Source organism: Strongylocentrotus purpuratus, unplaced genomic scaffold (genome assembly GCF_000002235.5).
Source record: "Strongylocentrotus purpuratus isolate Spur 01 unplaced genomic scaffold, Spur_5.0 spur5_scaffold_6, whole genome shotgun sequence".
Lineage (NCBI taxonomy): Eukaryota > Metazoa > Echinodermata > Echinoidea > Camarodonta > Strongylocentrotidae > Strongylocentrotus > Strongylocentrotus purpuratus.
The window spans coordinates 22,269,676-22,287,077 of record NW_022145612.1 but is presented as its reverse complement, the minus strand read 5'-3'; the positions used below and the strand labels follow the sequence as shown (position 1 = coordinate 22,287,077).

Here is a 17,402-nt window from a genome sequence, read left to right as displayed (position 1 = left end):
TCCATTTTGGGAATCATCCTTTACCATCCCCGGCATGCATGCTTCATAGCCCAGATAATGAGAGGAATGAGGTAGATTCCTCACTTAAAGGTGGAAATCAACCTGGTAGCTAGTGCATCTGCTGCTTTAATAGTAAAGCATACTCTGGATTTGCATTATCTTCTGAAGCAATATCTAAGATGCATAGCATCAATACATCATTGCTTATGCTGTTTACTTTGTACTAGTATTACCAGTTCAACGTAATTTGAAGATGAAAGGAATCAAAATCTTACACAGATAGTTAGATATTTCCATCTTTACCACTGTTTTTAACATACACATTGTACCTATCATATAAATATGAAAACCAATGTATTGATGGTGTAGAACAGTAGCAATATACATGTAATTGTAATGTATCTCAGTACTTTTTGCAATTATTATTACTTATACACAGACTCATCACTTCTGTGACCATTATGGTCGACATAATGCTAAAAATAACTCATATTACTACAAGGCATGAAGGAAATTATGCATTTTTACAAGCAAACAGCCCATGCATCCTTCTCATGAAAGTGCAATAAACATAAAATTAGTGACTGACAACACAGTCATCTCATTACAATGTATGAATTGACTTGGTATGAAGCTCATCACCCACACAATAGGTTACTTTCTGTTGTTGGTAGATACAATGATCTACTGCAGGCAAACTATAAAACCTATTTTTCATTCCTGTTCAGGTTCCCTAACATAACATGCCAATCTGAAATTAATTGTCAAATAAAATGAGAGGGGTTCCGTACGACGGGGATTATCCATGGTGAACATAAAACGCAACAATTGCTTGAAATACCCATACATACGTGGGACAAACGATTAGCAGCACTATGCATGAATAGCATCAATCATACAAAACTCTCTCTCTTGATCTATTCCTTTCTCTTCAAGCTTGCACAAACATCAAATCAACACAAGTACCCTACCTGAATCCATCACAAATTAAGTGCCTGTATCCCATGGTTGGATCCACCTTTCCATCATTGCAGAGGAGAAAGATCAGGCCCCTAACGAGGAGCCCCTTGACAGAAGATCAAACTGTTTCCTATTCTGTCCTTCGCCCACAACACGAGTCGCACACACCGGGCTATTGTGCCCTCTAATTGATGGGAAAGCAATGGTGTATTATAGAGTGCCTCGCAGACAGAAAAATAGAGGGAAACTGGAGCTATTATTGACTGAGTAATATGTAGCTGTCATTAGCATAACAGTAGCAGGCTATTGTGTGGTACCACAATCTATGGAGTAGCGTAGAATGGAGTGGTAGGGGTGAAAGTGGATGACTGGTTGCTGGGGTGAGAGAGAGACACAGAGAGAAAAGAGAGAGACACAGAGAGAGACAGACAGAGAGTGGTGGGTATAGGGCTGTACTGTGTATGTTTGTATGGGAAGCCGGTGGTTTCTCCTAGGGTATCCCAGGACCTCTGTGTACTAGCACATGTAGGAGGTATTGGTCATCAGTAAAGATAAACTGGGATGTTTAATGTATCAGATCTTAGTAAGATAGAGAAACAGTCTTAGTAAGATAGAGAAACAGTCTTAGTAAGATACAGAAACAAACAGTCATGGAATATTTCTGTAATATTTGATGGGAAGAGTGGACAAATTTGATCAAGTGGGAAATATGAATTGCTCATGACTAAGCATATTAATGAATATTTCAATAATGATATTTACTATATTCATCATGTAGTGGACCCAGTAGCATTACATTTGTATGCACCATCAAATAATTTTTGGTTAAGAATTGTATATTTGGTACATATAGTAACTGAACTGTAAAAGTTGTTAGAAACAGAAAGATATGGCTGAGATATGACCAAACTTTCACGATGAAACCACATTAAAATTCAAACTTCTACTGCTTGAAGAGCAATTTCCCGATTTTCTACCTTGACTCGCTTAATTCTCTTGACTGACAGACCATATTGGATGCCCCATGACCTCAGACAACCACCGGTGCTAGGCCCTGCATGTCTAGGATAGGCCCTACAAAATTTCAATTAAATCATAAATGAATCAAATGGTCAAAAGCAAATCTAGAAAAATTAAGTGGCATATATGTACACTATAGATTTACATGATATCAACGTTTCAATTGAACCATGATATTTGAATGGATGCAGATAGGCAGAAATTCACAAACGAGAGTAATTAACAGCCTACTGTCTATACCCATTAGATCTATTTTGGGAAATTGGAGCAATAGATTGTCATAAAAGAAAAGGAATGCTGTACATGATGTTTCTACGGCAACATGCAAACATAATGGACTTCTACATAATTTTTCTCTTATCTTCTCTTCTCTTCTCTTTTTTTTTTCTCTCTCTCTGTCTCTGTCTGTCTCTCACTCTCTCTGCATATGTGTCTCCCACTTCCCTGTCTCCATACTGCTTCGTTCTAACTATATTTAGATGTCCCTGTGACAAGATTACCGGTATACTGAGTGGTCCTTAAACTGGGGAGATAAAGCATTATCAAATAAGAGATGCTCAACACTCTAGCAAACTCTTTCCTTTCAGCCAACCTGTACCACTAACAAAAAGAACTTGTAGGTATGCTGCCAAATCAACAAAGGCTATTGTCATCAGCTTCTCCACATTACAACCACTAAATCAATCCAAAGAGGAAGGCTGTATTCTCCTTCTGAATGTTTGCCAGTTACATGCAAATGATCTTAGCTGATAGCACCCTCCCATCTCTTCCCAATCTCACTGCGCAGGTAAATTGACACACTTAGCTCAGCTCTCCATTGAACCGCTGAAAGCGTAGCTGGAGGGAAGGTGTCTATTTTCAAAGTTTCTCTTTTGTTGATCAACAAAAAGCTGATTACCTGAAGATTGCATCCCACACTCTTCTTTAACGCTAGACTTAAAGTACACTCATCACTTTGCCAGTATTTGGAAGCCCTAAGAAAAACACTGCACACTATACAATATCAAATGCAACCTTCATTGAAAGCCCCGCATATAATATAACCTTTGTAAATATAGTTAAAATTTACTGTTACTTTGTATATTTTGATTTTTATATTGCGAAATAATTGAATTGAATTGAATTGAAATACATGCATAAAGTAAGATAACAGAAATATGGATCTTACCTACTAGTGCTGATAAACAGGGCTGAAGCCGGCATCATTATAAGGGAAGTAGTGAGCAATGCTCATCCGACTAATGCCACCTGCCTGTAGCTATTAGCTTGGCATATAGTGCTTTACAGACAACACGCAAGGATTCTACACCTAGATGCTCTCATCTTGTTAATGCCGTGTGACTGACTGGGAGAGAGAGAGAGATGAGAACGAGGGAGGGAGCGTGCTCTGTGCTAGGCCGGACGGCAAACACCACCAGGCACGCCTACGGTAACCAGCACTTCCCTGCAACATCCTCACTATATCCATCCTAAAAAACACTCTCTCCTCCTCATCGCCCTTCATCATCCGCTCCTGTAGCTATCACTCTAATGAGACAGACACACAGACACACCACTCATATACACCAGTCACTGGCCAATCATTATTATGAAATATACTATTCATTGTTGGCCCTCAATGGAGAGAGAGAGAGAAGAAAAAAATGGGAAAAATTCAATATCTAATAAGACTGCGCACATGTTGCTCCTCTGAGTATAATGCACAGACAATAGCTCTGCTCGGGCAGAAAATTGACATTGAATACGGCCAGTTGGAACCTAGTGTGACGTGGGATGCCTCTGGCTCGATCAGGGAAAGATGACGCCCCTAAAAACGCTTCCACCGACACCCTGGTATTGTGCCCACCACGACAACATGTGGTCTTAACATATTTTGCTTTGTAAATTAAACTGGCATAGAGGTACAATTAGAGGGAAAATCTAGTGTAAATGTTAGTAAAAGCGGGTGTGAAGCCTGAATACTGTTACAAATAGGAGACGCACCAAATGTGAATTTCAACTATAGAATTCTATTTTCCAGTTTATCTGTTCACAATAAGATTCATGAAAAATTAAAATAATCAAGGCTCTCTTTTGTCAACATTGATCAGGAAAAAGGGTTGGAACCCATTACATTAGCGAACTTACCATCATAGTTATAAACTTTAAGTTTCCGAAACCTCAAATTTATATAATAAACAACGATCCACTAACTACCACAAAGGTTCATGCAGGACGGAAACAATGAGTATTAAAAGTTAACTAAAAGCTGGGGATAGCATTCATTCTAACTACAAGCTGGCACAACCTCACAGTCCTTAATTGCATCCTCATGGCACATTACTTCAAGTGAGGACCCCCCCCCCCCTTTAAGATATGTTGTGGTTTGTAACGTCAAGTTAACTTAATGTTACGTAACCACGAGTGTGCCCGCACGGTCCCTATAAACTAAAAGATAATTTTGAAGTTTATAACCACAACCTTACTTCAAGTTAATGTACCTTCATGTGAACCTTCCTACAATGAATGATATCGATAGCATGTCTAACAGGAGGCTATACACATACAAAATTCCTGTATTAACCTGTGTATTTTCAAAAGGTAATGCTCATAATCTTACTTGGTTGTATTCATATCTTTCACAAAATGGTTTAGTAAAAGTAACAAGTTGAAGTTAGGATGTCTGTAATATAGCCTTTTGTATAAAATGGCTGAAACACTATCAAAATAGTGCTACAAGGAAGCCACATCTATGCACCTGAGTGCACCTGAGTACACCTGGATCAAAAGTACCCTATTTTGTGATCTAATATAAATAATAAACAAATGGATTGACAATCAATATTGATGGATTGGTGATGGATGAATGGTAGGGTGTTAGCTGCATCTATAAATTTTTAATTTTTATATTATGCCTGAACTTTCAACAAGGTCATGGATATTGAGAACTGAGAACAATATTCTATTTAGAGACTGTTTCTTGTGGACAATTAACCATAAATACATATATAGATTTAATATATTTTTATGGTGAAATTTGAAACAGAATTTATAGTTCAGAGTACTAGAAAAAAAAGGAGGAAATATAATATCCTGGGTGAAATAAGCATTCACTCCATTCACATTCCTATCTTATCAATACTTGTTTCACCTACACTCTTTGTACTATTCTCCACATTCAAAACAAGATAATGTCACTGCCGTGTAATATATCTGTGATGCAATCTACATCATGGATAATGAATTTACAAAGGTATGATATGCAACAATCAAATTGATTTCCTTTCTAGATTCGGTCTGCCATTGTCAGTACTAGGGGAGTCATGCATACACTACAATGGCATTTCATCAACAGACTTTATGACCATATATTCTTTACATTTTAATTACTACAGTATCTAAAGAAGTTGATATTTCTCTATTTACGGTTATATATTCTTGGCCCAGAAACAGAAGGATGAAAATAGAAGTATGAATGAAAGAAACCAAAAAGATTGTGTGTTCATGAATAGCAAGCAATTAACTACAGAGGTATACATAATAGCACCCCTGCAGGTAAGAACAGAATGGTTCATTCAACATGGCTCAGAATAATTAAAAGAGGACACGATAACATGAGGAATCAAAAGAAATAGAGATATTCTTCTCTCTCTCTCTCACTCAAAACAAATTGACTCTTGTTTAGCTACTTAATATTGCATGCTCTCATGAACAAGAAGCTGCAATAACACATAATGCGGCCTTGACTTTCTACTCTTCCCCCGTCGCCGCTCACTATTGGAAATCGTCAGTGCAGTTTACGGAAGGATGTACATAATGAAAATAGGGCTTGGATGCAGATCAATTAAGAAATGGTTACCTTGGCATCGGGAGAATGTAAACTTAACTAGAGTGGTCAATTCAGCTAGGCATGAGTGTGTTGGGAGGGAGGGAGAGAGTGGCCAGGATCTATATTCTCTTATCCTTCAATCTCCCCTCATTCAGGCAGTATCCAAATTCAATTGGGTATAACTAAAACCTGTTGATGAGTAAATTAAGTATCAAATAGATGCTGAATGGGGCTGACTGCTAAAGTAAATCATTTCATTAAGGTATACCTCTACATACAGGCAGCTTGCCTCCTTGATATACTGCTCTCTAGGATGTAACATAAGTATCCCATTTAAGCAGGTTAAGAGAGCTGGATGAGGAATGTCTCATTTACAGTTTTATAAATAGTTTCACATCACCACTAGAAAGTGTGTTGAAAATCGGAGTTGACGTTACAACAGCGCATCAACATATGAACAGTTTCATCCCCTCTAAACTGATTTTTATTTTTATTTTCTCCTATTGCACATCTGTGAGTAAAACAATAAAATTGTTAATTAATGTTCTATAATGCTAAAAAAAAAGGTTACAGTAGAGTATCAAAAAAGTCATTATCTATCTTCAACAACTTTCTTGCCAGTTGAATGCACATAACCACCCTGCACCACCATATTTATAATATTGTACTTTTAGTTTAAATTGTTAATTGGTAACATGAAATGAAGGTTGTTGCATGAGGGAATTTGGTTTGGAGCAATAACAAACTAATTGGAACAGTGTGGGAGAGCTTAATTTGTTGCAAATTTAATACCATTCAAGGTTTGCTTCATTAAGATGATTGAAAGGTGTGATTGGCTGTGACCCATTTTGGAAGGAAGGAAGAAGAAGAAGAAAAACAAAACAAAACAATCGACAACTGGGGTACCTACATGTATGAAAAGTATGCAGAGGTTCAACAACATTTCCTATCTCTTTCTTCTGAAAATCTGAAATTAATTCATGCAAATTTAAAGTACAGCATCACGTTGATTTAAAACGTATTGAAGAAGAGAGAGAGAGAGAGAAAGAAGAATAAAGAATAAATAGAGAAACAAAGGATCTTTTTAACAAAAGCTGAAGTATTTGTAGATACATATATGTTCTGCATCCATCTATGTCCATTTTTTCTTCTCTCAAACAGTTGAAAAACATTAGTTTCCTAGCTATCAGTAAATCTTGGTTCAAAAGTAGCAATATCTTAGTAGCCAATGGCTACTAAAATTGGAAAAGGACTGCTTAAATTTTTAAATGCACTAGTTAAGTTTGAAATTCAATGAATTTCAAAGGATAAGTAAGAATGACTAGTACCTAATTCTTGCAGTGCACGTGTGTATATCACCTGCAAGCTCTTGATGCTTAAAGGCAGAGCTGTTTTTATTTGTTTTTTTGTTGAAAAATCGTATTTTAAGAGGTGATATTGTATTATCGTATTCCACTCTTATTATCGTACTAAATACAATTAAATCGTACTGGTTGGCACCTCTGTAAAGGTCAAGCGCTACCCCTAAATTCAAACATAATCAAAGCTTTTATCAAATAAAAAAGACTTCTGTTACCTTTCTTCAACTGCATTTTAATGTTGGTGAATTTAAAATGCATTCAATATCACAGAAGGTCTGTCTAATAATGTGCAAGAACATGCTTACATTTCTTGACCAGGAAAACCCATGAGGTGTATACAGGCAGATCAATACCTCAACCACTATCACTAATCACAGTCATCATCAAACATACTCAACTTTAAAACAGATTATAGTATCAATAATCACCTTCAGTCAAGCCATAATTCCATGTAGTAATATCCTCATAATACAGAATAATATTCTTCAACAAGGTATTATCAATGCCCAAGAAGGCATTGATGTCCCAAGGAGACTACCGCATGGCGACAAATTCTCTACTAACCGACCAACGTAAAGAAATAGATAGACAAGGGCTTAATAAAGGAGTACAAAGTAGCTCATTGAACAATGGTTGTCAGTTAGGTTCAGACACAAGGATTAAATTCAAAAGTATTAAGCCTCTAACGGCAGCACAGTCTCAAGATGAGAATGAGGTTTTTAGATTTGAGTGATTATCCCTCTCTACAAGATTATCATAATAAAAATAATTGAGGAGATGATTTGTAAGATATGAGTTATTTAATCATTATTTACAAAATAAAATATAAAATGAACATATTTTCAAAGAAAACATGTACATTCATTGCAATAATTATTTCATTAATGATGCAGAGTTTTGATGCAAAATGTTAGAAATAAGTGTAATTCATACAAAGCTTCCTTTAACCTGTAATTAACAACTTAAAGGCCACTTTTCAAGATAAGATGTATTGATAATGGAAGAGAATGAAAGAATGAGGAAAGAGGAGGCTATCAAGGAAAAGAAAAAAAGGAATGAATGAAGTCATGCTTGGATGTATTTCTTTACCTTGGAATACCATGTCATCATTATTTTGGCAACCACATTCCATGAACAATTGTTGCATGGAAATGGATCACGGTCTCCATTATCTGGCTGGCCTTGCCTTATGTACCCACTTTATTCAATCAATTTCTTCTACTTTATAGTATAAACATGTAAACCACTGTATTCGCCAGCATTCCAAATTTACAAAATTAATTATTTTATTTTTTGGCAATTTGTTTCCAGAACTTCTGGTGATAATCTGAAAACAAAGTTTTAGTCTTTTGGACATGTATTTCATTCTATAATCAGGGATACCATTTTCTTCCAACATGTAAAATAGGTAGCAGAAGGTATGAATGCACTTATGCATTCCATATAAGCTTGTTGCATGTTAAAAGCAGTCTCAAGATGATAGACTCCTGGTATAGAAACAGCTTTCTACACAAATACAAGAAACTATAAGGAAAGCTTCCTTGAAAAAATATGAGAAGTATAGAACACAGAATTACACTAAAATGGACCACTTTGGACCCCACATTTTGTAAATCATTATTACCATTATATTTTCTATACAGATTCAAGCAATTTTCATGACCATTTGATAATTTCCTATTTACCACTAGTTAAATATGATGATGAACTCTTTTTATTTTGTTGTTTAATCAAATTCATTAAACTTTCATTCCCATACAACTCCCACTTCTTCAGTTCTCTTGGTTATTTACATATAACTGACAGTATTTGAAGCAGGAACAATCCTCAAGCTTTCCATAAACAGAACATGACATTTGCCACTTTCACTGAGATCATGCACACTTTGTGCAATATCCTCCCATAAAGGACTGTAAACTCAATCCTTCTTGGCAGCAGGAAGAACAGTTAGCTTTCAAGAACGTGAGCTCATAACACTCCCATAAGCTGATTATTAACGGAACATGGCAGTTTCTTGAATCAATTGAAGCAATCAATGATCTCAGGTCAAAATGAAACAGAATCCTTTTCACTTCTTTTGACTGTACTATCCTTGAGCAGAGAAAATTAATTTCAAGTTTGATTATAATACAGACAAAAAGGCTCCAGATAGTCTCTAGATTAAGACCGGTCACCCAATTTCATCAGTATTTCTGTTTATTCTCATCACCATTCTCTCATCAAATATTGTCTCATCTAACATTACACATTCCCTCATAAGTTTTCTTTTTCAGTATTGCAAGTTGATATTTCTTAGCAACATTTTGAATGTTTACACCACAAACGATTGGTAGAAAGAAGAAAGTAGAAGTAGAAAATGAAAATGACCAATACTCTTTTAGACACAAATGTAAAGTATAAAAGAAAGAAGAAAGTAGAAGTAGAAAATGATGATGAATGCTCTTTTAGACATAAATGCAAATATGTAAACCAAAACACTTTCAAAGATAGATAGCAGCTCAAGAAAGAGGGATAAAAATAAAGAGAGAGAGAGGGATAAAAATAGAGACAGAGAGACAGAGACAGAGAGCAGACAGATTACAAAAAGGAACAGCGACAGAAAGTAAGGAAGTGGAAGGATCGAGACGGAGAATGGTAGAGAGACAGGAGAGGAAATATCTTCCTTGATAAATGGGTGGACATCATTATTTGTCAATTCCTGTTTAGCCTTAGAAGGGCTTTAAGCTAAAACAACCTTGCGATGAAAGAGAATTGTGAGCTCAAATTAATCTCACTTCTGTGCTATTTGACATAGTGGTATACTGAAGAAGCCTTGGCGTGCATCTCCAACCTCAATAGTAGTTTGGGTATACACTGTAAAGAAGGGGTTCTCAAACAGAGCCCATCTGTCATTTGGAGAAAAGAAAAGTACTTCCACTTTACGTGACAGCAATGGTATATTCTAGGCCTGACAACCAAAAAAGACTTTTGAAAGAAGGAAGACACCTTAAAAATACGTTTAAAAAATATAAAGCTTATGAAAATCCTTCTTCCCAAATACTACTGGTAATGTAAAGAGATTAAAAATTAAACAAAAAAACTGACAATTTTGCACACAATATGCACAGAAGGAGAAGGAAAAAAAAGAAGAATACATATATGTTCATTAAAGTCTGAGCTAGATCTCCTTTCAAAAGAATCATTTGTATACTCTATACCTGTACTTTTTGAAGTAAATTGTAAAGTGCTTTGTAACTGCGAGGAAAATGTGCTACACTGTATACCTAATACTCTGTGGGTTGGATTAAAACAGAAACGACTAAAATTTCGCATTGGGTGTTTACCACTAGAGGATTTCTCAGAGCCTGATCTCTCATCCTGAGCTAAATGGTCGGCTTACATACGCACACTTAACATTTCGCACTTTACAGGATTTACATTCAAGTAGCTAGCTTAGGATACCATGCATAAGATGCGTATACTATTATATTGTGCATTCGTGTAGATCATTGAATCCTTTCCTTCAAGCATTTCTACATGTAAAAGACATGAAATTGTTGCAGTATGGAGAATCTAATTACTCTCATTCTTGATGAACTCTTGATCCTGCTTGTATACCAATGTATGGGTATTATATATATACTGTAAAGCTTTATGAAACAAAAGAACACAATAGCAAGAACTTCATTGGTACGTGCACAAACAAGATAGTGACTTGTTACAATGTTAAGCAATATTGTGTCTCAAGACATTAACCTACATATGCCATCCTCAATCCAGGTGTAGAATATGGGTACTTGATAAAAAGAAATTCATTGAAGGTTGAGTGCACTGAAATCTGTAGCCAGGTTAATTCTGGAGAACTTGGATTACCTTGAGTAGTGGTTCTATTAATATTAAGATATCTATGTTGAAGCTAATATATGGTGCTGTCAAGCAATCACAAGCTACGTACTCTACATTATGTAGATTTAAGTGATCTAAGTGGTGAAAGATATGTCACTGAATCATACCTGTTGCGATTCCTTTTTCGATGCGGTACTTGTGACACCCTCTCTTGTCTTGGTTGACCGTGCCCTGGGAGTAGAACCTTCCTTGTGGTTGATATGTCCAGAATCACCCTCTGGTCCAGGGGCTTGACCGGACCTAAAGTGTTGAAATATGCAAACATCATACGATTAGAAAACAAATACATACAAACAGCATGCAAGAAAACAAACTTCCACTAACAACACATAAGAATTATAATTATGAGACCCACACATCATAATTTTGATATGAAACATATTCAATAGAAGTATACATCATCATATCCTGATAAAATCATTTGTAAATCCAATTGCACAAAGCAAGCTATAATTAGAATTTAACAGATATCTTTGAGTAAACTTTATATGTAAATGCAAATGTGTATAAAGAACAGTTGTTGGCTGAAGATTTTTTCAATGCTTATTTTTCCCTTTCTTTTTACTTCATAAATATAAGTAATTGTATGGTTTATGGTATGGTATATCATAGAAAAAAATAACAAATGAACTATATGTCATGGCAGGTGTCATTAATGAAGGTGAATAATTCAGTATCTCTGCATCTCATCTCACAAAAAGGAACAATGAATGAATTAACAGTAAAATATGAGTACAAAGTACAAACTAGAATCTAAACTAGAGAAATCGCAGAGTATAGGAGCTAATCAGTTCTTTAACTTCCATTTCCAATCATGTCTCTTTCCCTGCCTCCATCATATTTATTCCTTTCTTATTACACTACCTCCTAGTAGCTCTGCTGTACTGCTTTTATAAAACACCATACAAGACATCATTTGTTCTTGTCATTCATAAGTAATAGGAGGTCTGATGACAGCTCAATGAATAACTGCTTTCAATTCACTTCATCACTCTGCGTCACAGCACACGGTAGTATTGTCTGGTCTCCATTATAAATCATTTTCAAGATCGTGCTCGATTCATATTGGTTTGTGTTTGGTGGTTTACCATTCAATTGTCCTTTCAAGTTAAAAGTACGAGTGGCCAAATCATGAGAAATCGGGTAAATTACTTTATGGATTTGGGTCGGCCACAATTGGGCTATATCACATTCTGTGGTCAACATTCATTATTCTATAGTTCCCATGGTGATAGTAATCAAAGAGTGGTTTTCAGAAGTGACTTTTTATTTTTCATTTTGTATTAAATCCCAAAAGTATTACAGTCACGGAGATAAAAAAAAGCACCTATCTAGAGAGAAGGTATCATTTGCTACATGAAAGGCTACATGCATGTACAACATGTGCAGTATGATACACTACATGTAGTTGATGAATTGAAAATGTACCCCTACCTTAAAAAGAGTGACCTTTTTCCAAGGTACTGTGAGATAAAATCAGCCATTAACGTTGCTGGAATTTAGGTTAAAAGAGCAATAAAGAATTCACTTTTAAAAAGTTAGTGTCTCTAAATTTTAGTTACTGAAACCATACTCCTGCTATTCAAATGATGACACATATCGCAACCTTTGTTTCAATTAAAAAACAATTCATTCTTGACAACTTATCAATTCGTCACTTGAAAAACTACTAGTGAACTTTTTTTTTTATTATTTTTTTTTTTTAAAGCAGTAATATCTTACTCAGAATCCCAAATTCCCACACATTTGATTTATCAGTGAGATAGAATTACCATGAGGGGAAAAGATTGAAACAGGAAACCAAATTTTCCTCTCCTGTGGCCTGGTTTTTTCTTCTTTTTTGCCCCCAAGAGGCTGGAGGGGCAAAGACTCTATTGCATCTTTAATGAATAATCCTAAAGACTGGAAATGAATTTTCATCAAGCCATTTTGTGAAGAGTGTTCAAGTAAAGTATATTGATCTGGTGGGCTCTAGAGGGTATGAATAATATCCCTAGGTGGTTTGCAAGTGTCAAATGATAATTCCTCTGTACACTCCCGGGAATTGCCTTCAACATATTATGGGAAGGTAAGGGGGATTCAGCCAAAATCAGCTGACTTCTTCCTCAATAATTGTACGTCCCACCACCAGTGTTGCCCATTTTAAAGTATAATCAATGGGTCAATCTGCACATTTCTAATTGTTTTTCTTCATACTTCAGTCAATTTTGAAAGCCACAGAGGGTGCAATGATCTAGACTACAAAATAAATTCACATATTCAACAAAAAATAAAGCAGGACAAATTGAGAATTAATCCTAATCATCTATTAGTATCAGTAAAATTTACTGTATTATTATTATTTCAGTAATTCAGTAATTATTAGCAATGTATATTTTAAACGCCTTGACAGAAATAGTGGGAGCGGGGAGCAGAAAGTGACGGAGAGAGAGGATGAACACAAAAAGTAGAGAGAGGAAGAGAAAGATAGAGATAGAAATGAGAAAAGTATCATGAGTTTGGCTGCGTTCATGCTTAAATTTTGAAGGCAGAATGAGCGATCTGAAACGCTCATCGTAAACGCTCATCGTGATCGCAGTTCCACGATGTAGTGTTCATGCTTACTTCTCTGGCTCCCCCAGGCAATTCTCAGTGTGTGGCCTTAATTGGTCTTCCAGCTGGATTCGCAAACCTTCACTGTGCATGCTACGTAGACCCACTAGAGGTCAGTGCGTTGACCCCATTTAAACGCGTTTACAAATTGTAAACGCATCTTTTTGTGAGTTTACGATCGGCGATCGTGATCGCCGTTTTTCGGTGATTCTACAAAAGTGAGCTAAGACGCAACCGTGTTTTAAACTAAACGCGTAACAGATGCCTGATTCTGGCCGTCAAAATCAAGCATGAACGCGCCCTTTGACATGTGAAGGGGGAATACAGGGGAGAGCAACAGAGAGGAGAGAAAGAAAATAAAACAAGAGACACGGTTATGGGAGGGAGTCGTTTGCTAAAGAAAGGATGAACGAAATGAGGATAAAACGAAAATCTAAAACATATAAAATGCATATATTGCACAAGTACATTTACATGGAGATGCAACCTCCGCCAACATGTTGAAAATTGATTTGATTCATTTGAAGAATTTCCTCTGGGAGAATTGTGGAGAGCATCATCAATAACATCTCTCTCCTAGCTATCCCTGTACGTTCATTGCAGCCTATAACCCTTTATACACGGGACCATCTCCAACTTTGCTCGATATATATTGACCTTTGGAGCTAGTCTGGCAGTCAAATTAATTCGATAAAATCATGAGCCAAACATGGCTCTTTCGTCAAACTATTTTTTTCTCCCCATCCATCCTACCCATCAATCCACTCCTCCATATAGGATCACCAAGTGCAAGTATACTCTAAAATACAAGCAGCACATGTGTAAAAATACTGGTTACATACATGCTACAAGCTTGTATGCATGATGTAGATTAATTTGCTAGGTAGCATGTAGTTAGTGAACTTTTACAAATTTGTCAAAATAACAAAGAAAATGTAAAAATCCCTTTTTTCCAGTTGTAATATTTCACTTCAAATTTGTTAATTCATCATTTTAATTATCAAAATGTTTAAGTTAGGGTATGGATAAATTACACAAATCATGCAGTTTTTCATAAAGGCAATTATGTTTAATGTAAAACTTTTTTTTCCTCATATTTTTTTTAAACAAAGAAAAACAAAATAAAAAATGTCCATTATTTTGGCCTTTTTAAACCTTTTCCCAATATTACTGACCAGACTTTATACCCCAGATTGACAACAGACAGGGCAAAAGTTACATTACCCTAACTGGCTAAACATTGGGAGCTGGTGAGGAGTCGGTTGGCAGTGTGAATGAAGTATAACCAGTATGAAATATGGGCAAAAGACATAATAGCCAAGAGCTCTAAATGAAGATTCTATTTCAAACCATTTTCCAAACTTTAGTCCTTTTAGTTTTAGAAATGAAGAGGTAAACAAGTGTAAAAGCTTGCCTAACATACATGGAACTACTCTAACCTACCTTTTCACTCTTTTAAATATGAATTAAATGCAACATGAACCATGCAATGTTACTTAAAACATTTAACACAATGAGACATGTGCATTTCTTATTTTCAAACCCAAATTCGCCCCTTGTATGTCAATAAGAGATAGAGCTAAAAAGGGTAGAAGCAAATTCAGGCAACTTAATATCTATAAATCAACTCTCATTGAAATGGAAAGTGATCGAGTTGCTTAATGTCACGCAGGTCCCAATTTTTAATGGGAGGCACCTTTCTGTATTACAAGGCTTCCTCATATGAAAGCAAACAAATTACCAGACTCAATCATCTAAATTGAAATAATATTTCTTTCCTATTCTGCTTTTATGTTGCCTCTTTCTCTCTCTCTCTCTCTCTCTCTCTCTCTCTCTCTCTCTCTCTCTCTTTCTATATAAATAATGTTGACCTTTAATTCAAGCTCGTCTGTTTGCTCTTCTTCGCAATTATTTATTGCACTGCTTATCATGAAATATCAGTTCGTATCCCAAATTTCTCTTTATGAGTTTATGATGAAAGGCTTTATGAATAATCTTCTTTTTTTTAAACAGTTTACCTGTATCACAATTATCTGATCACTTTTCACATTTTGATAGTTTTCATCATTTAATCACGCAAAATGAAACTGCATGAATATGCCAATTTGTCTCTCCCCGAATTCCTTGATTATTAAAGAGCTGTTCATAAATTATTTTAAGGGAAGAGTGATAAATCTAGAGAAATATTTGTTATTTTTCCACCATGATATATAAAATGACCAAAAATATACATTATTTTACCCAGTTTGATAGTCTTCATGTATCTCATCAATTAAAAAACAATTACAAAATAATAATAGATCAAAAGATTATTTTTTTCTCAAGACAATTAACCTAGATCATTTTGCATGAAACTTTCTGCATCTTAAGATTAAATACATTTTTCTCTTTAAAATTGTCAAAAGCATCTTCTCTTTTCCATATCATCAGCCCCCCCTTAACCTACATCATTGTACATTTACCATACACAACCTCCATTTCTTTCCTATCTCTCTCTCTCTCTCTCTCCTTTCCTACCATACTACAGTCTATTAAAGTTGCATTAGGAGTGCTTGGGATGGTAATAATGAATGCATATTGATCCAACCCCATTTCTTTTGATATTCCTTCCCTCTTTTGTTCTACCATGTGTGCACCCCGAGCCGTGCGATGACGATAGTAGTTCTATTGTTTGTAACCAGATGGGCGAGCCCTATTGGAGGACACCAGGGCGTCCCTAGTTCATGGTATTGATTGGTTCTCCGAGCGGTTGCTTGCTATAGATAAGAAGAAGACCTATCTATAGCTTGCATGTATCCAGAACTGGAAATTAACCAACCATTTTTTGTGAATAAAAGGTTACTAATGAATAATTCACACTGGTAGGTATGGATGATTGTAAGATGTATAATTTGGTTGAGAGTTTCAAACAATTCTTCTCTCTTTCAGTCTTTGGTATCTTCCCAACATGAAGAAGAGCCCATAGTTCCTCAAGATAACAATATCTTGAAATTATCCTTGCCCTTCTTCCCAGGGGGTGATACAAAATGCATTCCTTTCATCCATGGTATACAATACAAGGTTGGTGAATGTTTAATGTAATAGCAATCTCAAAGAAACAATGGTTAAATATAGGGAAAAAAATATGGGCGAATGAAAGAAAATGTACTGCAATGGTACATATAATTAGAGAAACATCTTCACATTCTAATCTTGTTCCAAATTACATTGGTGTTATTAAGCCATGTATATTTAACCCATTCATATACTTCTACATGTCCCATTTCCCATGACTGCATGATGTATAAAAGAAATAATGATGAATCTGTATCCTTATTTTTCATAGTAGATTTTAATCAAGCGCGTAGCCAGGATTTCATTTTAGGGGGGGCGGTAGTGAGCACGTGAAGCGTGCGAATCACTTAAAGAGCGCGCGAAGCGCGCTCCCTAGGGGGGTGGGTGCAGGGAGGGGGGAGTTTCCCCCCTCCCGCGCGAAGCGCAGAAGCTTTGAAAGAAGACGATTCGTTGTACCCTGCACGACTCATAATCCTTGTCTGAATTCAGTCCCTCCCCCCTCTCGCGCGAAGCTTTGACGTTTCATTAAAATATTAGAGAAAAGAAACGATTCGTTGTACCTAATTTCCCGACTCTTAATCCTTATCTGTACTCAGTCTCCTTCCCGCGCGAAGCGCGGAAGCTTTGAAAGATGACGATTCGTTGTCCCTTTCTCGACTGAATCCTTGTCTGAATTTAGTCCCTCCCCCCTCTCACGCGAAGCTTTGACGTTTTATTAAATT

At 36.0% G+C, this 17,402-nt stretch overlaps 1 protein-coding gene across 1 annotated transcript in view; it reads right to left on the bottom strand.

Moving 5' to 3' along the window:
- Positions 1-14,399, bottom strand: part of LOC115929849 — a 40,238-nt gene extending 25,839 nt beyond the window's left edge. The window contains exons 1-2 of the mRNA XM_030999922.1: positions 14,380-14,399; positions 11,142-11,274 (exon numbers count right to left, since the gene is read on the bottom strand). Coding sequence (XP_030855782.1) covers positions 11,142-11,274; positions 14,380-14,399 — 153 coding nt within the window. The remainder of the gene's footprint in view (positions 1-11,141; positions 11,275-14,379) is intronic.
- Between the last annotated feature and the right edge of the window lie 3,003 nt (positions 14,400-17,402).